Source organism: Phalacrocorax aristotelis, chromosome 3, assembly GCF_949628215.1.
Source record: "Phalacrocorax aristotelis chromosome 3, bGulAri2.1, whole genome shotgun sequence".
Taxonomy (NCBI): Eukaryota; Metazoa; Chordata; class Aves; order Suliformes; family Phalacrocoracidae; genus Phalacrocorax; species Phalacrocorax aristotelis.
In genome coordinates, this window is record NC_134278.1 from 4,215,511 (window position 1) to 4,240,417 (window position 24,907).

Here is a 24,907-nt window from a genome sequence, read left to right on the forward strand (position 1 = left end):
GCATCACCAGGCCACAGGGAAAGCTTGGAGCCCCTGCCAAGGTCTCACTGAGGTAATATTCAGGGCCGGGAAGGGTGATATCCATCTGCAAATATCCCACGGTGACTTCAGGTCCAAAGGTGGTTGTGCAAGGGGAGCTGCCACCGACCACGTTGGACGCAGCATGGGAACCTGCTGGTTTGGTAGAACCAGCTCCAGCTGTCGCCACCGCAGTGCTGAGACCTGATCTTCGGCGGCGTACCCATGGAGCAGTGCACGTGGGCCTGGGTGGGTGACGTGGTCGCTCCCCGCTCTGGTCTGTCTTCACATCAACCTCAGAGCGCAGAGGTCCCACAAGGCCCAGCTCCTTGCTCTCCCTGGAGCAACGTGGTCCTGGGCGAATCCAAACCCGGGGCGTGAAGCTGCACGAGAAACTGCAGCTGGGGGAGAGTGTGGCAGAGGGGCGACGAAGCAACTGCTCAAGGGAACCGGCTGCCTTTTCCTCCCTGTGTCCCAAATGCTTGAGGACACCAAAGCAGACCCTCTGCTACTTCTTCAGCATTTCCTAGGAAAGCTCTTTTCAGATGAGATACGTTATCCTGAGCTAGACCCGAGGATCTGCCCTGCCTTGGGGATGCTCGTCACTAACGTTTGGGCTTCAGCCACTGCAGAAGGCCTGGAGTGGGGGGTGTCTCCAACCCATCACACTTGGCCAGATCATCCTGCGCTGTCACCTACCCTGGAATGGAAGATTTCTGCTCATTTGCCTCCTGTGAGCCTTTACTGTTTGGTTTGGTTTTTACAGAAACCCCCTGCAGCGCTTTAGAGAGGCAGAGACCCGCGCCCCAGCCCAGGAGAGCTCAGTGCTACCGATGAGAGGAGCTCTCGTGGGCTGCGGAAGTGCAGCAAGGGAGCAGAGAGCAGGAATCGACGGTGAACTTTGACAATGCAGGGAGTGACCCGCGGGCTCTCGAGGAGAACTGGCTGTGCCGCTCACCGGTGATCTGGAAAAAGCAGCGAACAGGCAGGAACGGAGGCTACGTCCCTAATAAATTAAACAATACCTGGGTGAGCACCTGGGCTCGGGGCCGTGGCCGTCCAGCCCGCTGGCACTGTCCCCTTGGCTTGTTGTTTTGAATCGGTCACTCTCATCCCTCTTTCAAGGTGAAATAAAATAAAGTGGGTTGGAAAGGTACCGACGGGGCTCGAGGGTTGGCAGCAGCCCTGCCCCAGCCCTGCTGGGATCTCGCCTTCCAGCAGCACCATTTTCTGCCTCCCTCTGCAGCCCGGTTTCCGAGCTCTGCCCATGGGCGCCAGGTTTCGGGGTCAGTTTTGCTCGACGCGCGGTGAAAAACATTCTCTCCAGCTCCGAGATGATGTAAGCCTCCTCCTGAACCCAGGAAAGATTTACCCGGAAAAACATCTTTTCATTTCCAAATATATTGGAAGACAATGCTTGGGCATTACAGAAAATGCAAGTATTTGCCCTGGGGTTGCTATTTGCTTGGTTTTTGCCAAGCTGAAACTCTGAATATTTTTTTCCCCCTTATTAAACAGTTTTGATTTGCCTCCAATCCCTTTTTGGTGTCTTTACTATTCCGGTAAGTGGCTTTGCCCAGGCTGCATCTCGGTGCCCACCGCTCTAAGGCTAAACAATAACACGGGGGGGGGGGAGTTGCGGGGGGGGGGTAAACACGGCTAATCGGGACTTGCTTAATACAAACGACTGCTTAATGAGAACCCAGGGACTGTGCTTCCTGTGCTGGATTTGGCTGGAGGAAAACGCTCTGTGCTCTCAACACCAGGTTTGAGACGGCTCAGTTCCCTTGAACGCACTTGGAGCGGCTTTTCCCCCCTTCCGTGAATCCTCCCCCACGGCCACGGGATGGGATCTGCCACCACGAGGGATCTGTGGGGATCCAGGGATGCTGGAGGGGCCGGGCCGGATCCTGCGAGCTAAAGGAGCTGGTGCTTGTTTTGCTTGAAGGGACATTTTTAAAACAGAAATCCTCTTTGTGCCTTGCATTCTCTAGGCAAAGCCGCCGAAGGGCCCTGCCCGCTCCCCGTAATGGCCTTCACGCTCCCTGGGGAGCTTTGGGGGGGCTTTTTAAGGGACTGGTTTCAATAAGTAACAGTGAACGTGGCACTGCTCTGCCCCGGGGACTCGGCTGAATCATCCCACCCTCAGTGCTGCGAAGCGTCCGGTGGCCGCTGCATCCCAGCCCCAGCTGGGATGTGGGTTCGGGAAGGGGGTGGGATGGGGAGGGCGCCCCACACCTCTGGCCTCTCCCCGGTTAATGTGGAAGGGGGGGAGATTTGGGGTTCGGTGCTGGGGCTGTGGGCTCGGGGACGGTGCGGGGGCAGGTGGGTGTCAGGGTGTGCGCAGGGAGGTGGGTGCTGGGCCACGGGTGGGTGCCAGGCGCTGTTGTGGCTGGGCATGCGTGGGGAGGTGGGTGCAGTGTGGGCAGGTGCCCAGATGTGCACGTTGGGTGGGTGCAGACGCTGGTTGGCATCCAGCTGTGCACGGCGCGTGGGCACAGGTGTGGGCAGGTGTCCAGATGTCCACGGTAGGTGGGTGCAGATGTGCCTGGGCACCCAGACGTGTACATTAGGTGGGCATCCAGCTGTGCACAGTGGGCGGGCACAGGGGTGGGTGGGTGTCGAGACATGCACGGTAGGTGGGTTCAGATGTGCGTGGGTGTCCAGATGTGCACGTTGAGTGGGTGCAGACGCTGGTGGCCATCCAGCCATACATGATGGGTGGGCACAGGGGTGGGTGGGCACAGGGGGGGGTGGGTGGGTGCCTGGATGTGCACGGTAAGCGGGTGCAGGGGTGGGCGGGCGTCGAGACGCGCACAGTAGGTGGGTGCAGATGCGAGTGGGCGTCCCAGACGTGCTCCATAGCTGGGTGCAGATGCGGCGGTGTGCGGGCGGCAGGTGGGCGCCGAGCCCGGTGGGCGCCCCCAGCCCCCCGCGGAGCCCCGGGGCCGCGCGCGGGGCTGCGGGGGCGGCCGCGGGTGGGCGGCGGTGGCGGCTGGGGAGGCGGGGGCCGGGGCGGGCGGCGGGGAGGGGTCAGGCGGCGGCGCCTGCGCGGGGCCGTGGCGGAGCTCCGCGAAGTTGCGTGGGGGCCCGGGGAAGTTTGCAGCGCTGGGCGGCGGCGGGGCGGCGGGGCGGCGGTTCCCGCTCCCGCACCCGCTCCCGCAGCGCTCCGCGCCCCTCCCGGCGCGGCCATGGCTTTCCGCCGGCGGCCAAGAGCCACCCGCTCTTCAGCCAGGAGTTCCTCATCCACAACCACGCCGACATCGGCTTCTGCCTGGTGCTCATCGTCCTCATCGCCCTCATGTTCGAGGTGAGACACCCCCCCCACCCGCCTCCCCCTCCCCCTCCCCCTCCCCCCCCCCAGACACCCTCCACCCCCACCGGGGTCAACCCCACCCGGGACCGGCTGTGTGCGTGACCCCCCCCCCCACCCGTGTGCACCCGGGGCGTCCGGGGTGCCCCCCGCTCTGTGCTGCAGGGGGTGTCGACGTCCCCCTCCCCCCGGCTCTGCCTCAGGGGGTGCCCGGGGTGCTGCGCCCCTGCGAGGTGACCCTGTCCCACTTGGGGAGGGGGCTGTGGGGTGCGGGACCCCTCCGTCCCTCAGGCACCAAGTGCTACCCCATTCATTTCTCATCTCTCTCCCACCAGCAGAGAGGTGTGTCCCCCCTCCAAAATCCCCGTGGGGACGCGGCCCGGTGCTGGTTTTCGGGGTGGCGCATCCTTCTGTCACCGCCAGCCCTGCCCGGGGTCCCCGGCTGCAGGCGGGGAGCACAGGGGGTGCCGAGCCCCCTTCTCCCGCAAACCCACCACTGCTGCTGGGGACGATCCCTGCCCCGCGCTGCTTCCCGAGCACAGAGGGGTGCATCAGCCGCCCCACCTCACACCAGAAGTGAAGCCCTCACTGATCTTTCCAGCTATTGGAAATGGGGGTAACATTTTTTTTTGCCTTTTTTTTTTTTTAACATTAGCCCTTTTCCAGGTGTTTTCTCCACAGCCTGCTGACCCTACGCCGTGGGACGAGCACGGGGGCTCCTGGGCCTCGTGCAGACGCCAGTGGCTCCCCGGCCTTTCCCCATCCCAGCCATCCCGCTCCACCACAGGCCGTGAGAAGGCATCCCTGGCTGCTCCATGGGAAACCTTCGCCCAGCCAGGGCAGCCGGAGCCCCCCGGGAAGGCCGCTGCCCCGCTGCCACCCCAGCACTGTGCGGAGCCATGCTGGGAATGCCGCACTCCCCCTGCTCCGTCTCCTTCCCTCCCAGTTTGCTTTTTCCTTTCCTCTTTCGGGGAGGAGACAGGGGAGGGCTGGAGGCCACCACTGCCATGCAGCTTCGCTCCGCTCCGAGCACCCTCCGCGGAGGCACCTCGGGTGGCTGCGAGCCGTGGTCAGCTCGGCCGGATCGGACCCCCCCTGCTTCCCCCGCGCAAACCCTCCCCTTCAGCGCAGTGCCACGTTTCAAAGCAAATCCGGATGGGAAAGGGGTGGCCGGGGGGCCTGGCGGAGGAGGAAAGGCTCCTTCTGTAGCAAATCGCAGGAGGAGGAAATCCATTTCCTTAATACCCTCCTGGTGGCAGCCCCCTTCTTTTTTCAAACCTCCCCCCACCCTTTTTTCCTACAAATGCATTGAATGAGTGAGTCGCTTCCAGTGCACAAAACCCTTTCCATGTGTTTGTCCACATATATATATACTTATATTTATTTAAGGGCCGGGGGGGGGGTGGTTCAAAACTAACCCGGGAGGGCCAGCTGTATTGTAAAACCACATGCAAATGCTGCAAAGTTGGGCTGCAAGTTTCGTAGTTGTACTTTAGAAAAAAAAAAGGCACTGAGATTGCATCTCTGTCAGGGTTTCTCCCTGCAGCTGGTTTTTTCAGGGTGCTGGCGCCTGCGGTTACACGCTGGGTACCCCGTCCTGGTGAGGTGGTACCCGGGCTCTCTGCCACAAGGGCTTTTGGTTGATGTGATGCTCCGAGGGCAAGTTTTTGAAATGTGATGTGATGAAACCCCCCTGTGGAGGTGGTGGCAGGGAGGGTTTTGTGGCATTTCTGATTTTTTTTTTTTTTTTAAATATCTTTTGGTTAAAACTCCCTTGGTTGTTGAGAGGCAGCAGTTTCCTGCTGGTGCTGCCGCTCTCCTGGCGGACCTCAGGGAGACGGTGCTCGCTGTGCCGGGGTGGCTTTCAGCGCTCTTGCCTCTGCGCTGCCTGGCTGTGTCCTTGCTTAGCAGCTTCTGCCCTTGTCTTCCCCTCACCATGGGGTTTGGGACAACTTTTCTGGTCCTTGTGGCTATTTTATTTTATGTTATTTATTCCTCCGCTTTCCTCTCCCCACGGAGGAGAAGTCAGGCTTTGCTCTTCCCCAGCCCTCCAAACCTTCTGTGCCCATTTGCACCACCTCTGCGGTGAGTTTTGGTTGTAGCTCAGATATTTCTGCCTTTTGATGCCTTTTCAGCGCCTCCTCTGCGATGGTGGGGAGGACATGCCGCCATCCCTTCTCCTCCTCCTCGCCGCCCTGCTTCCCATCCCGCCGCCGGGCTCCCACCTTCCCTGGTGCTGGTGGCCACGGCCGAGCTCTGGGGCTCAGCGGAAACGGCCGAATCCTGCTCACAATAGGCCGTTTCCTGCAGGGGAGGTTTCTTTGGGGAGGCACAAATGGTATTTTTAACCTTTTCCCAGGCAGCCCCTGCCAGTTGAGCGCTTACTTGCTCCGGCGCCACGCTCGCAGTGACGCTCGAGGGCTGCCGCGGGTCCCCCCCGTCCCGAAGCGCGGCACGAGGTACGCCTTGAGCATCCTTTTGCACCGCCTCTTCCCCATCCGCATGGATCAATGGGCTCCACCAGCCCGGTAGTTCCTCCGCAGCGGGGAGCAGGTGCCAGTCGCGATGGAGATGCCACTCACATCTTGCTTGACGCCCGGTTTCGCTGCCGGCTGCGCCGTTAGCACCGTCCTGGCTCCGGGGAGGGGATTTGGGGGCACAGAGAGTGGCGTGAGGCTGCTCGCCGGCGTTACGGGTGTGTTGGACTTGATTATTTGAGTATTGTGCGCATTTTAGATGATCGTAGCGTTGCTCAGGGAGGGAAGCCCAGGGTTTGGAGGGACTCCCCCCAGAAAGAGCTGTCCTGAGCTAGGCGCTGCAGGGTTTTCTGCCTTCCTAAGCCAGGCCTAAGCCTTCAGGGTGTGAAAACACGGTGCTGGAGAGGGATTTTGCTCTGTGTGTGTGGCTGCTTCATCCACGAGCGAGCTGGAGCCCAGAAAGAAAAATCTCCCCTTTAGTTTTTTGTTTTTTTTTTGGGGGGGTGGGGCAAAAACCATTTTAAGTGGCTGCGTATAGAAACACGAAGCAGGTGTTCTCCATCCTCGCGCAAAAATCGCTTTGCATATCTTTTTCTACCCTGCTTTGCAGAAAAATGAAGCCAAGTCCAGGCTGGGTTTAACCTGCAGCTGCCTGGTGGCCTGTGTCCCAGCAGGGACGGCTCCAGTGCGCGGCATCGGATCAATCAGCTTCCGTGCGGGTGGAGTTTGGGGGAGACCTTGCTGCTTTGGGGGAGTTTCTATATTAAACAGGGGCTGCTGTCAGAGTCTTCGTAAGATGGCGAGACTAAGGCTCAATCTTATTTCTCCTTTATGCCCAGAACTGGCTGCTACGAGCTCAGGGACAAAGCAGAGGACAGGTCCTGATGCTGATGCATGGGATGATGGTAATAAAGTTATAAAACATTATATTACATGAGACGCCGTGCCCTTGCCAGGCATTCCCCCATGTGTAGAGCCACGGCAGTGAGTCACGGTCTCCCAAACACCGGGTTGTGACACTGTCAAACGAAGGCGGCTGACGAATAAGGTGCTATTTCCAGGCTTCCTGCTAAATATACTTTCCACTCCCCGGTCTGCTCCGTAGTACTCGGCAAAAAATTAAGGCCTTCCCGTCGTTAACAAGGGAAAACAAACCATGTTTCTGCCTCCCCTGGTCTTTGCAAGATGTAGGAACTGAGGCACACGAGTCGCTTAAAGGCTGAGTAGTTGGGGGAGAGTGTGTGTGTGGAAACTGTGCAAAAAAAGCAGAATTTAGGTCTGCTTTTAAAAAGGGAATAAAGAGGAGGGAGCGTGAGGCGATGGTAATTGTGTGGTGCTGGGGGACGAGCGTGTAGGTGCAAGCAGAGGGGCTGTACCGCCCTCGGGGAGGGCTTTTTGTTTAAGCCGACTGTTTACTTTTAAAGGCTTTGGTCCAAAGTTTGGTCTTTAGTTTACATATAGGGCCCTGTGTCAATCCATACTGTGGATCAACAAGTTTTTCTTTCAATAAACACTCTGGCTGGTAGGGGAGAAAAAAAACCCTGAAGTTGTGAGAAAAGCCTTTGGACAGCATTTTATCTTTAATTAGTTTGAGTTGTTTTTCAAGTCCTGGAAGTATTTTCCCGGCTCAGACTGCAGAAACTCCCCCAGCCTCCCCTGCCAGAGGTTTGGAGCTGCTTCCTTCCTCCAAAGCTGTTTTAACCCAAGCAGGACCGTGGGGAGGGCTGCGTGCCTGGGGGCTCCCGGCCGGGGTGAAGACAGCATAGATCCCACAAATCCTGCTGGGCTGAGGCTTTTGGGAAGGCAGCTGGATTTCAGAGGGTCACCTGGTACCTCTCGGCAAAAGATGCTCAGAAATTATCCCTTGCTCCTGAAAAATCTTAGGGCTTGAGAGTCGTAGCGGGCAGGTTTTGGGAGAGGTGCTCAGCTGCCTGAATGCGTACGCATAGATGTCTTTATTAAAAGCCGCTTGCACACCTGAAAAAGTGGAATTGGCATTTTTGGTTTGGACTCTTACAGCGTTTCGTGGCAGGGAAAACACAGCATCCTCTAAAAAGAGTGAGGAGAACTTTGCTGCTTTGTATTAAGCAGCAAACTCCAGGCTAGCGGGGGTGTGAATTTTTCTGGTCACTCACTGCGTTATCAGGGAATAGATGCGTAGCGGCGGATAGTAGGTGCACAGTAACTGCGTAGTAGTGCTGGGATTGTTTGGGTTTATCCATCGCCCTGCCACCGAGGGCTGTGACGTGGATGTGCTGATTTGATGTCTGGCCACGTTGCTCCATGAGAAACAGCCCGAGCCCTGTCCCAGCTGCTCTGAGCATCGTGGGAAACTGTGGTCTTGGATGTGTCAGGTGTCGCCTCTTCCCTGTCCGGCTGCCCTTTGGTCCTCAGGTTAGTGGTGTTAATCGCCAGGAACCCACGCGCTGCTGAAGATGCTGTTTGCTCTGCGTGGCTGTAGAGAGCCCCCCAGGACAACCGCTTCCCAGATTTAGCTGGTTCAGGCACATCTCTCACGCCAGGCAGGATGAGGAGCATCTCCCTCACCACCTTGGGCAGTGGTGGGTTGCATAGAGGTGCCCTTAATGCAGGGCAGGGAGTGAATGAGGGATAAACAGCCTGTCCTATACGGTCCCTGCTCAGCTAGTCCCATGCAGACAAATCCCTCTTACACCCTCTAAAAATCCCTAGTCATGGTGATGCTCTGTAGGATTTGGACTTCTGGCTGCCTTGAAAAAAGGGTGGAGATAAGAGGGGAAAACCAAGGAAGCAAGTTGAGATGGCCTCACAGTATGACCAAAAAAATATAATAATACCTGGAAAGGCCCATCTCTGCCCCTGCCTGCAGGAGTTTTGCAGTGGCTCCAGCTCTGCTTGCTGCGCTACAAGGCAGGAGCGTGCCTGGCGCTTCCTTTCCCATACCAGCATGTTGTTTCAGAGCAAACAGACAGCAAGCGTCTTGTGCCACTGAATAATCCTCATGTTGCGCTTCCCCTTACAAACTTCTCCTTTCTCTGGCCGCCTGTGAAACACTTGATGCGAACTCTAAAGCTTTGCCATCCTCTGTGCTCGTCGCTCCTTCCCGAGCCAAGAAATCCTGGTTTCTGCCTTGCAGGGGAGCTGGAGGTCATGAATCAAGTGTTACCCAGTTTCCAGGAGGCTTAAGCTGCTCGGTGGTGTTTCTGTGTCTATATGCTACACACGACTGTATGGGTGTGCCGCAGGTGCTCCCAGTTGATGTGGAGGAGGAGATGCTGTGGTGGATACGGCTACGGCATGTGATTCTGAAGCCTGATGTTCACTTGATGGAGCTCAGCTACGACCTCGATCAAGTCACCCGTCCCTCCATACCTGCTGGTAAAGGGCATGTTGTCAGCAATGGCAAAAAGATGCGGGTCTCTCTGTGGACATGTAGGGTGTCCTTCACCATCAGGGATGGAGGGACGTCTGTCCTGCTCAGGGTGGTTGGTCCCATGCGTTTTGTGCTCAGTCTGCCTCGGCTGCTGGAAATCACAACTCTTTGCCTATCTGAACTGAGACGGTGGCAGGGAGGCGGAGGTGATGTGGCCAAGGGTGTGCGGTGTGATCAGGACCCTGCTGGCTTTGTGCGTGGTGGATCTCGGAGGACAGAGCTAAGCCAGACAAGAAGTGTGTTGTTTGGGGTTTCTCGGGCGATTGCAGTGAGGAAAGTGTGAAGGTGTAAGCGCTCACAAAATGAGATGCAACCAGTCTTTTGAGCATTTGGAAAGCCCAGGGACCCTCTGATAATGCTGCTTTGGCCATTAAAGTCCTGCTGGTGCCCACAGGGGAGCGTGTGCAGGGACTGTGGCAGGGCGAAGGGTGAAATCCTGCACGCGTTCAGATGTTTCCGTGGTCAGTGTGAACACTTCCCGACTGGTTGCAGGAGAAAGGAAGGCCTTTGATGCTCGAGAGACCTTCCCTCCAAGTACAGTCTGCGAGATATCCGGAGGTGGATGGGGAGGTTGGACAGCCAGAGGTTCAAATTTGTCCCCTGGAGCTGCCACTGTGGCCCTTGGTGAGTGGCTGCAGGTATGTGCCAAGGCTTTCCCGTCCATCAGGTGGAGGAGGGAGGCAGTTCTCTGGAAATCAGTCTGTCGGGATGCCTGCCTACGTCTAGGAGGTTACACTGATCTTTGGCTGTAAAACACTTTATGTAGGCTTTAGAAAACAGCCCACTCCCTGTCTGTAATGAAAGGTGGAGAGGTGAAGGGGTGCAGAGGTGGCCCTAAAGCTGCCAGTGGTCCTCTGGCCTGTGGGAAGCAAAGGCAGGTGTGGAGATGGGACAAAGCATAGATTGATTCTCATGTGGATGGAGGAAACCTTCCTACCAGCCCCTCCAGAAAAGAAGATTAGGAGAGTCCTTGCAAACTGTGTTTGGGCTGAGCGCCATGCAGGCATTGCTCCCCACCCTGGAGGTGCTCCAGGGTCCTTTTCTCAGACCCACAAGTCTGGCTTAAGGCTGCTCTGGCAGATTAGGAGGCTTCATCTGGAGAGGATGCCTTGTTTGCAGCTGTTTACACCTCTGGATACCAGCCAGGTACTTGGGTAGGATGTAAAACCTTCAGTGCCTGCTGCCGTTGGCACATCCATGACGCAGCCACCCGTCCCTGCAGCATCATGGGCACCGCCAGCTTCGTACATTTTTTTCATGCCCTGTGCCAGCTTGTGACAAGGTTTGGATGGAAAGTCCAGGTCCTGGTTGTGCTGTACCACTCCAGGATGAAGCAGCTTTGCTTCCCTAGCCAGCAAGATCCAGAAGTGTCTCCTTAAGCTAGCTTGAGGCCAGGCAACGTGTTTTTTCCATTACTACCCCAAACTCTACCCGTGGTCTCCATCTCCTTCAGCAGAGAGCTTCTTGCATCTACTCCACCAGCAGAGCACAACATGTGGGATTTCTTTTTTTTTTTTAAGTGGAAAAAAAATAAATAATCCCCAAACATCATGAAAACACACCGTTGGAGTTGGCTGTTCCCCAGCCGAGGCTGCAAGAGGACGGGCAGCGCTGTCTGTGCCGGCAGAGCGGAGCCGCCGGCCAGTTGCTCAATGCTCTTGGGGGCGGGACGGGAACACTTGGCAAGGCCCCCGTGTCCCCCCCTGCAGCTACGTCCCGCAAGATGTGAAGCAATATTTCCAGCCGGGTTTTTAATAGCCTGCAGCTCTTAAACGGTTGCAGCGACGTCTGTGTGAAATGCATCTCTGTCGGCATTTGACAGGCACGGGATTTTTTGGGGCTGGTTGTGTATGAGGTTGAGCGCTTGCAAAGCGTTGAAGGGGTGGCTGAGGAGCTGTTGAACAGGTAAAAATATCCGGTGACCTGCTGCCAGTGTGGGGTTGGACGGGATGAAGGCATGGATGGAGTTTGGCGTTGGATGTCTGTGTGCTGGGTTTTGCTGTGGACCCGGCTCAGGGGTTCATCAGTCTCAGAGGTGCTGTTTTGGGGTGTCCTGCAGATGCACGGGGATGGGATGCTATGCCATTCCCCCTGAAGCCTCCTGCTTTACTGTTGGGGGGGGATCGTTCCCGTGAATTAAAAGCAGTAAATGAAGAGCAGACAGCACAGCCCTGGTTTGCAGGGGGCCTGATGTATCACCCTAGGCTTTTTTTTCCCTTTATAGGCCAGCCTGTGATGCTGGACATGCAGCTGGGATCTCGTGCATGGCCAGTGCAAGGTTCAGCTCTTTTGCCAAAGCTGCTTTTCCCCTGCCCCGTGGGACCCTCACGAGCACCTGCGTGGTCTCTAAAGGGGTCTGGCTTCACCTGTCGCATGGCTGCCATTACTAGAGGAGTCTCTGCAAAGGTGCAGAGGCTAAATACATGCATAGCCTATGGGGCTTTGATGCCAGTGAGCTCGCTCAGGTGCTGGATGTTGTCATTTTTATTGAGGCCAGGCTCCTGGTATGATGTGGGAATGAGGGATGGTTTTAATTAACACCAATGGCCCACTGGGCCGGGCTCCCGGTGTCCCTGAGCAGTGGGTCACACAAGACGATGGTCCGTGCTGCTGGAGGGATGGTTATCCTTGAGGGCTTTTACAGCTGCATTGCTTCTCCAGCTTTCTCCCTCTCTTATCCACCCCTTCCTCCTTCTCAAATCCCAAGTGCCTGTTGGCAAACCTCTTCCCAAGCAAACCCCTTGCTGAAAGGCACTCGTGAGTGAAGCTGGTGCCTGCATATCTCCGGGTCGATTTACCTTACCCGGCATGGTAGAAAAGGGGAGTAAATGGTGGCAGATGAATGGATTTAACAACTGATTTGCTTTTTTTTTTTCTCTTTCCTTCTGTGTGTCTTTGACAGGTTACAGCCAAGACTGCCTTCCTCTTTATCTTACCTCAGTATAACGTTAGTGTGCCTACAGCAGGTAAGAGATGCTGCCACTGCGGATACCCCAAGGGGAGGGTCAAGCCATGGTCTGCCCCAAACCCTCACTGCCAGCTAGCCTGGGCTTACCCTCTACTGATGCACACTGCTTGGGCCCTTGTCTGATAGTAAAGGAGATGTTAAAAATAAGGTATGTGAGGGAAAATCAAAGTTTAAGTGGCTCAGAGCATGCTGGTCATGTCTGCCAGCCCTTGTGCTGCCGGGGTTAGGAAGAAATGCTTTCCAGGGGGTTTTAGGGCTTCCTCCCTACCTTGTTTCTGCCATGGTCAGGCTGCTCTGTGCACTCTGCAGGGTGAGGATCCTCCTCCCAGCCTGGTCAGGCAAGATCAAATTGCCTGATTGCGTGCCCAGAGTAGCTCTGTGCCCTGCCAAGGAGCAAGTGGATTTAGCTCTAAAAGGGCTGCGCAGATAATTCCTGTCTCACTTTATTTATTGGGGATTGTACAAGGTGAGGGTGCAGAGATGCCCGTGGTGTGCAGCATCCCTGCTCCAGGCGGCTTATGGTCCTGATGCACATGGAGAGTAATGCAAGGAGGCTCAAAGCTGGCACAGGTCCAAGCCTGATGGACCACAGAGCGTGCCCCAGCTCCCAGTCAGGAGGCAGCTGGAGGCTCGGACCCTGTTTGTATTTTGGCTGCTAGTAGCTACCTTCCTAGCTGAGAGCCTGGCTGGGGCTGGCAGCAATCTGGGCACCAGCACAGGGGCAGCAGGAGGTGGTTTGGGTAAAGCCCTGGGCTCAGGGTGAGCCAAACGCCTGGGGCACAGGGCCTGGCTTGGTGGCAGAAAGCTGCAGTTAATTGGAAGTGTTTGAGTAATCATCCGAGGGAAGAGCGGCGTTGTTGGGATTAGTGAAACTACGATGAGGCAAACACGCAGAAGATAAAAGATCTGCCCTTAAAATCTTTGAACGTTATGGTTGAAGAAATCATCCAGCTTCCAGATTAAACTGGTCCGTGCTCTCCTGTGGCACAGCCCAGACAACTTCCACTGTCATTGTGTTAAGGGATTTATTCTTTCCTGACACCAGAAATCTTGGAGGTGGCACAAAAACATCTTGCCAGGACCATGTATTGGGGTATCAATATAGGGCAGGAGCTAGCTGAGGCCATGGGGAAAGAGGCCTTGGTGCAGCAAGCTTGCTTGGAGGAAGGGTTATTGCTCACCTGGATTTTTCCAAGGCTGTTTCACACCCCTCGCAACAAGGATGCTGTTGCCTGTCAGTCGGCGGATCTCGCTCTCATCTCCTGTGCTCAGCGCACGCACGGCTCTGGCTAGAGCAGCTTCTGAAACACCCTGGAGAGAGGAGAGGAGGCAGAGCAGTCACACAACGTGCATAATGTTATTTTTTTTAGTCTTGCAATTCTTTTGTCTTACACTTGGGTTATGAGCTCTGTGATGCAGGCAGTGTTTTTATCTCTGGGTTTGCACAACGCCAGCCAGGGGGCTCCTAAGGACCAAGTGTTTTCACATCCTTATGCCAGGTGTTTTCATAAATCCCAGTCAAACCTTATTCATGCACTTCAAATCTTAGAAATCTGGACTGAAGCTTTATTTGAGGGTAAACAGGGCTGGTGACAGACAAGTCGCTTCCCAGCATTGATACTGGGAGAGGATGGTCAGGTTGAGGGTAAGGGAGAGCAGGGAGAGCAGCTGGGGGTGGGCTGAGCTTTGCATCGCAATGCTTTCTGCAGGGTGCCACGAGGACACAGCTTTCCCGACTCTGCTTCTTCCCCGTAAGCTGCAAAGGGCTGCACATAGTTGCCTAAATGAAGATGTCTGGGGTATTTTGGTTGCTATTGGGTCTCCTGTTGCTCTGAAAGAGCAGGACCTCCCATGGGTCCTACTTCTCATCCGCCAGCCCCATGTCGCTGTCTCAGATCTCTTAATAGCACAAGGCGCCTGCATTTAGGCAGCTGAATCCTGCTCCAGCAGCTTTTGGGGGTGAGTGGGAGAGACTGGGTATTGGATGATAACTGAGGGGGTGGAAAGGCCATCCCGAGCCCTGATGGTCCCAGTGGGGTGTCCATGAACCCGTCACCTGCTTCAGCACTGCCTCCATGTCTTCATCCCTCTGGGCCGATAAATTCCTGTCTCCACAGCTGGGCTGTCCCCAGCCCCTCACCTCTGGCAGGAGAAGCTTGCAGTGTCCTCAGTGTCACCTCCCATGAAGTGTGTAACTGCTAGAGGAGAAACCATCCACCCTCTGCTGATGAACTGACTCAGGATAGAGCCCTTTTCTCCAGCCCTGCAGCCACTGGCACAGTGATGATCTGTCTCTGCCTCTAGCTCGCTGTGTGTTGGGAATGGCTCCCCCCCAGCCCACTAACCCTTAAGCCCTTACCTGGAAATCGTTCGGGTCATGGGGATTTGACCCACCCTTTGGTCTCTTTGCAGATGGGGAGCTGGTCCAGTATCACTATGGGCTGAAGGATCTGGTCACCATCCTCTTCTACATCTTCATCGCCATCATCCTGCACGCGGTGGTGCAGGAGTACGCCCTGGACGTGAGTGCTGTTGGGCGTCTCAAGTCAGCAAAATATCTCAAGTACTCTGGGAGAACATGGTCCCGCCGCAATTTAATGCGGCTCTTGGGGTGGTCTGGGGGCTGGGGTGGTGATGAGCGAGCCTTCATCTCTGGGGGCTGCTTGGGATGGGGAGGAGGAGGAGGGATTGTTGTTGACCCAGTGGCTCATGTTTTCTTGTTCTTTTTCTCTCCCTGTGCTCCTTCCCAGAAAATCAACAGGCGTCTCCATCTCTCCAAGGTCAAACACAGCAAGTTCAATGAATCAGGACAGCTGGTTGCCTTCCATCTCACCTCTGTGATTTGGTGCTTGTACGTCGTGGTGACGGTAAGGCATGGGGCTGGCCGGGCTTTGGGTTCCCTGGGTGGGATTTGGGGTTTCTGGAGTGCAAAACCCCGATGGCAGCGGAGAGTTCCCAGCCAGCCCCTGGGCCAAGATGGGCACATTTCAGCAAGTTTAGTTTTGAAGTGTGGTGGGTGTTTCCAGCCACCGAGTGAGGGCAGTTTGGAGAAATCCTTCTCCTGCTTTGTGCACAAGCAAATGGGCTGGGAAATATTTTTGGAGCTGCACCCTAGAAATCCTGCCTAGCCCTGTCATCTCTGTCTGATGCTCTGGGACCTGCCGTCTTTCTCAGCCTTATTTTCCTCCTTCTTTGTGTTCACTGCCTTGGGGTTTTCAGATGCCCTTTACAGAGATGTGGGGTGAATGAGCAGATTTTTGTGATCCCTCTCTTGGTGAGCTGGTGGTGAGGGGAATGCTGAGAGCAGGGAAACCACGCTGTGCCTTGGGTTGCGTTGGGGATGTTTCAATCCATAACCACTGGGAGGAAAATTGGGAGTGGAAATGGTTCGTTTTCTGGATGAAGGGCGAGGGAAGAGCAGGCAGCGATGGAGAGATACAACTATTTTGGCAGCATAAAGTGATGATGATGCTTCACTACTGGTGGCCGTTGGGGTTCAGCTGTGGTCCCTGGCGGTGCTGGGAATGGGTGCTCAGGGGCAGGTCCCCTCCGTGCTGCTCGGTGGGTCCTGCCAGCCCTCCATAGAGGACTGGTACCCCCTCCAGGCCAGCACTTCTGGGTATCTGCTGGCACTGCTCCTGCCCCACAGGGCTGTGGGGAGGGAAGCTTTGGCAAAACAGTCAAGGCCACTGATTCTGGGCTGCCCTGACCCAGCGCCAGACCCATCCCTCACCACCTTTGGGGCTGCAGCCTCCTGTGCAAACCTGTGGTGTGCTCCCCAAACGCCCAGCATGTGCACAGCAGGTCACCCTTTGCAGAACTTGCACCTCCCTCAGGTTCCCCCACCTGAGAAAAGGGCTTAGGGCAGACAGGGCATGGACAGTGGTGACAGATAGATCCTGGGCAAGATGAAATTTCCATGCCAACATTTCTTTGCAAAGCTCAATGCAGCAGCTGTGTGGCAGGAGCTGTGCAAGCGTGGAATGAGAATCTGCCCTGCAAGTGTAAGGCAAGAGTCCATAGGGGAATACAGACAGGTGGAAAATTAAGCTATGCAGTGCATTTTAAATTATTTTTTTTTGTAGGTGTTTTCTGTTCCCCTTTCTCTTCAGAAGTACTTCTTTTTGCTGAAATGATACCCGGGTTGGAAATGCCAGTGGGGAAGAAGCCCCTCCCAGACCATGCACACGGTATCTTGCCCCCACGCCTCCAGAGCATCCCTCTTGCATTGCCCAAACTCCATCCTATCCTGAACTCGGGACCCTCTGTGCGACCGAGCAAGCAGCTTTCAACCCCCAAACATGGGAGCCTCCTGAAACTTGAGGAGGGTGCTAGAGACCTTGGCTTGTGCAGGGCAGACAGTTTTTACTGCAGGCTGAAAGGACTCGGGTGTCATCCCCGGTTCCTAGTTTTGCTGTAGCATCAGCCTGTCCCGTCGTAACTACGCTCTGCCTGTTTCTTTTGCTGAAGGCTTGCATCTCTTCTCTTTTTCAGGAAGGATACATATCAAACCCTCGGAGTTTGTGGGAAAACTACCCGCATGTTTATCTTCCGTAAGCACTTGCAAGGGCATTTTGTTCTTGGGCTGACCACTTCCTTCCTCAGTATGGTTTTCCCTACGGCTGGGAGCGGGGTGCTGACAGTGCAGTACCCTTTGTACACACCCTGCTGCAGGGATGCTGCAGTGAGATCCCAGGGGATGAGGGATATCTCATTTGTGGCCCTAGGGAGGGTGTTCCAGGAGGGTTTCCTCCATGAGGAAGGTCCTCCGGGCTTGGTTACTCATCCTGGCTGCTACTGCCTGCATCACCTTAGGCAAGTCGCTTTGCTGTTCTGTTTTCATAGTAGAAGCAAAGAAGTGGGGGATAATCTTCCCTCCTTGGGTTTTTGCAAAAGTGAGGTTTGCCGAGAGCATGGAGACCGTGGCACGAGCTGCCAGATAAATTCCGGGCATGGCTAGCTCAGCGGAACATATAGTTTCAGCCCAGAAATTATGCCTCCTAAATCCTGTGGCACCAAGCATTGGAGGGATTGCCTGGTGCTGTGTGGCTGGGTACTTCCCCTGGTGCCCGGGTCCTTGGGGTCCTGCCGTGCCCTGGGCTGCCTCACACGGCTCGTCCTTGCGTTTCAGGTTCCAGGTGAAGTTTTTCTACCTGTGCCAGCTGGCATACTGGCTGCACGCCCTGCCGGAGCTCTACTTCCAAAAAGTTCGCAAGGTGAGAGCTGGGTGGGTGCTCCCCTGTGCCCTGGGGATGCTTGAGGTGGTTTGCCCACGGGCTCTGGGGAAAGCAAGCTTTGGGAGAGGGCGGGCAAAGACGGGCGAGGGGTTAATGTGGCTTTCTGCCCTTGCCAGGAGGAGATCCCCCGCCAGCTGCGGTGCATCGCGCTCTACCTGGTGCACATCGCCGGCGCGTACCTCCTCAAGTGAGTCGGATGCCTCAGCATCTCATCCCATGCCGGGGGTGGGGCTGAGCAGGGTCCTCCTGCAGTGAGAGTCACCCGGGAAGCCTCGGCAGGACGGGGGGCTTAAAGGGAATAAAGCCATGTGTTTAAAAAGCAGATGGTATTGAAGCTGACTTCCCGACTGTGGGCTGCTAGTCAGTTTTCACAGACAGACAGAGCTGGTTTTGAAGGAGTTCAGCAGTGTTACACAAGTGCGGTCTCTGCTCACAGGGTGTTGCAAGGCAAATTTTAACGAGGGACCCAAAACAGGCTGATGGGTGCATCTCCCCTGGGTGTGGGAAGCACCCTGGGGTGCTCTCCCAGGTCAGCACGGGCAGGCAAACTCTTATTCCTCCTCTGGGTGTGTGCACAGAGCAGCAACGCCAGGGCTTTGCGTCGGACCCATCCCAGCTCTGCTGCTGGTTTGGGCCGCTTGGATGTTTTGGGGTCAGGGATTTCCCCCGTTGCAGTCCTAACCCCGCTGCTGCAGATTGGTCCGGCTTTGGGCTGGCGCTCGCTGCAGCACAGGGATGGCAGGGGAGATGCTGTCGCTGGATACGGAGGACCAAGGTTGACCATCCCAGTGATGCTTTTTTCTTTCTCTTCCCCCCTAGCTTAACCCGCCTGGGGCTGATCCTCTTGCTGTTGCAGTACTTAGCTGAATTCTTCTTCCACATGGCCCGGCTGGTCTACTTCACAGATGAGAACAACGAGAAGCTGTAAGCAGGCGAGCTGGCCATGGCTTCCCTCCTATGGTGCCCAGGAGAGCCATCGGTGTGATGGGGGGCTCGTTCTCACCTTCTGCTCAGCACCGGAGGCTGCTCCTGCCGACACCCCTGCTTGCTCTCCTGCAGGTTTAACGTCTGGGCTGTCGTGTTCGTGGTCACCAGGCTCTTCACCCTCACCCTGTACATCCTGGTCATTGGCTTCGGGCTGCCCCGGGTGGAGAACCAGGCCCTCGACCCTGAGAGAGGGAACTTGTTCAGCTTTCTCTTCAACAATATCCTCTTCAGGTAGGAATGTCCCCTGCTGTATCTTCCTTGGTGGTGTTATCCCAAGGTGGTTTTCACTGAGTTTGGAAATGCCAGTGGGGATCTGATCTGGGTTCCCTTTAGGGAAGGTCCAAATGAGCTGGGAGGGTGTGGAAGGAGCAAGGAGGGGTTAAAGGCTGTGGAACCATAATGGAAGGGAAAAGCCAGCAAATAAGTTGTTCACTGAGTGCAGCACAAGCCTATCTTAGAGAAAGGCTTGCAGGCTTTCCCTTCTGTACCCGCAACTGTGTTTGCAGGGATGTGGTCAATGAAAAGGCGTTCTCCCTTCTGCTTGGACATGTTTTGCTGCCTGTTGGTGTGGGAAGCAGAGGACAGGATGGGTTCCTCGTGCTTTGCCATCTGTCTGTCAAAACTGGGAGCCTTTCTCACCCGTACAGCAGCTGTAGGTTCAGTTCAGAAGTTGCTGGGACAGGTGCCTGGTCATTCACAAGTTTTTTGGAGCCATGGACTGCTGGCATGCCTGAGGATTTGGGGAACTTTCTTAGCTCCCTTCCAACCACATCCACCTTTTAGTTGTAGAGAGTAGCTGAGGATGTCTTACCTTGACCAGGCAGACTGTGGTTTGGATACTACTGGTTGAGATGATCCTGTTCATCCATTCCTGCCCCAATGTCTTAAGAGTCAGCAATGCCCTGAGCACCTGAGAGCTTCGTGGTGGGGGTGGAAAGCTGTCCTGAGCTCAGGGAATAGCAGAAGGCAGAGATGGTGGCTGGAGGGACAGTGCCTGTCTCCGGCACTTGGTGCAGCTGCCCAGGGGGACCTTGGCCACCAGCCCTGGTGTGGGTGGAAGGCTAGGCTGGTGGTGGCCTCGCTCCTCAGTTCTCAGCCTGCCTCTTCTCCACCCCTACCAGAATGAGTGTGCTGCTGTTGGTGTGCCTCTTCCAGGCCTCGGTGATGTGGCGCTTCATCCACTTCCAGCTGCGGCGCTGGCGGGAGTACTGGAACGAGCAGAGCAGTCGGAAGCGAGCAGCCGCCGGCGCCAAGCAGCAAGCCAAGCCACTCAAGAGGGACTCGGGTGAGTGCCGGGGCTGGCGTGCTGTGGGGTGGCACTATGGGAGGCATCATAGAACTATAGAATGATTTGGGCTGGAAGGGACCGTTAGAGGCCATCTAGTCCAGCCCCCTGCAGTGAGGAGGGACATCTTCAACCAGATCAGGTTGCTCAGAGCCCTGTCCTGCCTGACCGTGAATGCCCCTAAGGATGGGGCATCAGCCCTGTGGTTCAGCATCCCCTCAGCAGGTTGCTGCCCATGGAGGCAACGCTGCGGCGGTGCCTCCTGCCGCTCCGCGCTGAGCCTGGGGGTCCCCAGCAGGATTGTCCCACGGAGGTGGTTTTCTCCATATCTGTGGGCCAGCCCCAAGAGGGTTAAGGTTTTTCCCTGTGCAAGGGACAAAGTTTTCTCTCTCCACCCCCAGGTTACCATGAAAATGGAGTGGTGAAAGCGGAGAACGGCACCTCGCCACGAACCAAGAAGCTGAAATCACCGTAGAAGCAAAGGCTTGTCTCCTGTGGAGGAGGGCGAGATACCGGGACTAAGAAGCAGCCCCTCCTCACAGTCCTCACAAGCATCGTCTGAACGGCTTGGAAACCGGTCATCTTCCCAAGGTGTCTCTCACTCTCCTCCCTTCCTTTTTTACTCTCTTGAACCATTTGCAATAAAACCAAAAAGGTCCCTTTCCCCTGCTCCCTTCCCCTCGTAGGAGCCTTTTCCAGCCCTCCTCATTTTGCCTCCCTCTGTTTCATCGTAAAACAGTGTGCAATTTTTTTCTTTTCTATTTTAGTGTTTGGTTATTTTGGATTATTGTTAAAAATGCATCGTAGATGGTTCCAAACAATCCTTTTTTTCTTCTACAGCATGTTTCTCCCCTCTCTCTGTGGTGCTTCCCTGAACCCCGAGGTCAGCCTGAAGGCACCACGTGCCTGTTATGGGAACAGGCTCCTGGGGGAATGCGCTGGGGCTCTGTGACCCTGAGGCTCAGGAGTGCTCTTGGGGCAGGGTTGCCTCTCCAGGGGCAAGTGCCACAGGATGGTGGTGCTGCAAATAAGAGACCAGGGTCCAAGAGAGGAACCTCAACCGTGTCTTGCCTCATGGTGGACCTCTGGTTAAGTGGGTTTTTTCTGTCCTCTGGTTTTGAGCTAATTTTGGAGAGCTGGGCAACAGAGAAGGGAGAGAATTTCCCTCTTCATATAAGATCAATCTCCTAGCCTTTCCTTGCCCCAGCTCTTCTGGTACAGCTGGGTCCCTCTTACCCTCTTGGCTGCAGGTGTGCTGTCCTTTAGTTGTTCTGGACCTCCCAGCCCCAAGAGCTAGGCTCGGGGCTCACAGTACCTTGTCATGGGGCAGCAGCAACCTCAGGTCCACATGAAACCTTGAGTCCTGCCCCGCTCTGAGCGCTGGCCTGGCTCCTGTCAGCCCAGGCCCTTTGCCAGCTTGTGTGTCCCTCGTGGACCTGGTATTCTCATGGCTCATGGCCACGTCCAGATGACAAACTGGCTGCTGCAAAGGGTTTTTGCATCAATGGGACTATGCCCCTCATTGCTGTCACCTTAGCCTTCCTCATCCCTACCATACCAGTCCAGCCATGCCATCGGCAGCCACCAGCTTCACTCTTTTTTTTTTCCAAAGGATACAGAGCTTGTATCCATACAAGGTGCTATCAAATGCAGGTTTTCTTTCAAAAAACCTACTCCCTTCATCCCTTTCTGAGCTGTGAATGAGATGACAGGGAAGGGGAAGGAAGCTGGGGCTGCAAGGAGCAGCTTGCATATTAGGAAAAGCCTGACCTGTGACGCATAGCTGTTGGCAGATGGAGTTGTCTCAAATCTACCTCAGAGGCCATCTGTTGCTGCAGACCCCTTTCGCCTCTCGCTCCTGCCCGCTGCCACCTGTACGTGGTGGCAGGAGATTCGTGGGAACCCCAGATCCCACCAGCTCAGTCCCCTGCTGCCTCTTTGCTGGGGAGCAGCGTCTCCTGCCCGGGGTTTCGTGGGTCAGTGCCAGCTCACTGAGCTTCTTTGGGGTGCCATGCACCAGCCTAGGTTTGGTAGGCGTGCAGTGGACGGGCACCTTTCACCCCACAGCTCTCCTCCGGGGCAGTTTCCATAGCTGGGCTTTGCTGTTGGTGCCTCTTGTGCAGCGAAGCCGGCTGTAGCTTTCGTTCTCCTTCACCACGGCAGGAGCAGGCGAGTGGCGTGCTCCCTTGGCTGGGTGAGAAGAGGGGGCACAGGGTTGCGGGGAGCTTGGGTGCTCTTTGATACGCAAGCCAGGATTGAGGTCCACCTTCCTTGTGGGTGAGGGAGGCATGTGGTCCTTGGTGTGCCTCTTGCTCTTTGAGTGCAATTTTAGCTTGAGGCTGGCGCAGTCGTCCTTTGCATCACTCGTGTTTTGGGGAACGTGTGACTGTTGATTTTCTGCCCCTCTTTGAGTTGAGTCGTGTTCTTATCCTCCTTCTGTAGGTGTCTTTTCTCCCTTCCTCCCCCTCTTGTCGAGCCCCAGCTAATGCTGGGCACCGGAGGGAGAAAATGTGCAGAAACATGAGGACAGTTGGTCAAATTCCACTTATTCCACCATCCCCATGGCCTCTGAGTCCCAAATGAGATGTCAGGAGGACTCTGGGAGAGGGAAGCCCCCTTTTTCAGGGGAACTGAGAAAGGAGACTTTAGAGCAGAGCCCTTGGTGGTACCTTGCAATTGCTCCTCGTAGCCCTTGCCGGGTAGGTAATACAGGTTTTGGCTCAGAGGCAGTGACAGTACCTGCAGTGCAGTGTGATAAGACAGGGGGAACAGAGCGTTAGGTTAGGGAGGACACAGAAAAGGTCTAGTGTGAGAGGTTTTTCCTTTCTCCTGCCTCTTGCCATCCCCGGCCATCCACTGCCACATGTCCTCCGAGAGCGACTGCTGGCCAGCATCTCTCCAGAGCCTCGGCCGGTCCTTTCTGCAAAGCCAGTGCCTCGCAGCAGCTGAGGTATTGACTCCGTTAACAGGCGACACATACAGTCCGCCAAAAAACTGGCTGCTGAATGATTCCTCCTCCTGCCTGCTTCACTTCAGGCAGCTTTTCCACTTGCACAGCGCTGCGTCTTCATACAGTAGCTAATTATGCTTTGCATCCCAAGTGCCTTACGTTGCCACGTAGTCTCTCGTACGCTTGATCTATGTACTATATCAGTAGCTGAACGCCCTCCCTCTTTACAGCGTATGTACGATGTATGCTACGTTTATGTGTATTTTTTGTTTTCTTTTCGATAGAGCTACCAGTAAAAGGGACAGCTTGTTTTGGAAGCATTTCCATGTGTTCTTTATTTTTTTTTTTTTAAGCCTATAGATGATGGGGCTTTTTCTGCCCTCCCCTATCTTTAGTCCTCAGAAATCCCCATCCTCCTCCCGTTATGCCCAAATGTGGCAGGATCCCTGGGGTCCTTTTTTTTTTTTTGAGCTGAGCCTTTGTTGTAAGGCAATAAGCGCTGTCATCCCAGAGGTCTGCGATCCACTCTCCGTTGGAGGGGCTGCCACGGGCTGCTTCTGTCTCTGTCCTGTAGTGTGACGTTGCACCATCCCTCGGCTGCAAGCCTGCAGTGACTGCTTCTATGTCCGTGTCGTTTCTCAGCAGACCGAGCCTTCCCTTCAGCCCAAAGACTTTCTTTCCCGAACGGAGTATTTTCATTGCAGGCCCTTAGTGGTCAGACTTGCCTTGACCGCTCTGTGTACAAAGATGCCGAGAGCCCACTTCCCTTGGGTGGGTGCTCTTCTGGTGCCCCGTCTTGTCAAGCCCTGTGTCTTCTCCAAAGAAGACCCAACCCCAAACAGGAGCTCTTGTCCACCACAGTGCAGCAACCGTTAAGAGACTGTGTAAAAGTGCAAGTCCTTACTTTCAGTGTAACGCTAGTGCTTGCACCCTTCCTGTGGGCTTGAGGCTGCTTTTGTGGTCTGTGTCCATTATCCAACCTAAGAAGGTCGGGGATTGAGTAGTCTATGATTTTTGGTGCGAAGCATAGTGTTTTCCCGCCCTAGCCTAGAAGAGCTGTGAAATACCAGCTGTAGCTCTCTGTTTTTGTCTTAGATAGTTGGGGAATGGGCTTGGGAAGAGAAAGGGGCAGAGGAAGAACAAATGTAGCATTCCACATCTAATTTTTGAGTGACTCTTATGTTATGGGGCATTACAGTTGTGGTTTTGGTTTTTTTTTTCCCCATTGTTTAGGATTCTTCCTCATCATATTTGGGTTAGTAATAAAGACAACAAGTTCCAGTTCCCCTGTAGGTCCCCTTACCCTTAACTCACCATTTTGAAATGTATTTTTGGTAGGCTTCCCAGTTGGAGGGAAGAACGACTACTCTAGGATGCCTCCCCCTTGCCTCCTCCAAGTGACTCTTGAAGCCTGTAGCTACCCTGCCTTTACTGCAGCGCACGGGGCTTTACAGCAGCCTCAGTCTCTTGCCTTAGATGAAGTCTTGGTAGATGGACCCCAGCTTGCATCAGCAGTAGATGGAGATTATGGGGTTTGATTTACAGCCTTATAGTAAACTTCACGAGAGTGTAATAGGTGGTTGAGCAGGCTTTATACTCAAACTGTGAAGTATGTTACGTCGCCTTGGGGCTGCACGTGGGGTTTTGCTGGCAGCGGGGAAGAACGGCTGTTGTAAAAGCCAAGCAGAGGCATGTAGTTTTCTCTTTAAATATGTAGAACTCGACGGACCAAACTTCAGCAAAGGAACGCGAGAAAAATTTCTGTTCTTCCATATTTATGCTTTAGTGCAAATTTCCTAAATTTGGAGGGGGTGTGGGGAAGTAAGTGTCTCTGGTATTTTATCCTGTTTGTTCCATTCTTCCTGTCACTTCAATTTTTATACAGGTTTTTTTTTTTGTTGTTGTTTGTTGTTAAATGACTTTTGTGATAAGCTCAACAAAAGTATTTTTCTGAAATAAATAAATAAAAGGCATAGATTCTTCCATTGCTACTGGCTGCTGATGCTTTATCACTCTGCCAAGATGTGTTTCCAAAGCAAGCTGCAATGGGTTGTACTTGTCTCTCTCCTGCCTTACCAGACTTGTCTGTTCCCTCTGGTGTAGCATCCTGTGTCCTTATATTCCCCACAGCTGGCATTCAGCTCACATTTCCCATGTCTACAGCATGGGCAGCTGCTTCTGAGTTAGTTATCTATGGCTGCCTTCATCACTGGGAGTGGAGGATAAGGGCATTTGCAGGATATGATTTATCTGATGTGGT

General features: G+C 54.9%; 1 protein-coding gene across 1 annotated transcript; it reads left to right on the top strand.

Moving 5' to 3' along the window:
* Nucleotides 1–3,063: 3,063 nt before the first annotated feature.
* On the top strand, nucleotides 3,064–24,635 carry TRAM2 (translocation associated membrane protein 2). The gene is given in 12 exon segments (XM_075086576.1): nucleotides 3,064–3,225; nucleotides 3,228–3,328; nucleotides 12,123–12,186; nucleotides 14,601–14,710; nucleotides 14,939–15,055; nucleotides 16,683–16,741; nucleotides 17,320–17,404; nucleotides 17,542–17,612; nucleotides 18,245–18,349; nucleotides 18,485–18,643; nucleotides 19,534–19,697; nucleotides 20,099–24,635. Coding segments are annotated over 12 exon segments (1,125 nt in total). The 5' UTR covers nucleotides 3,064–3,209; the 3' UTR covers nucleotides 20,173–24,635.
* The last annotated feature ends 272 nt before the right edge of the window (nucleotides 24,636–24,907 follow it).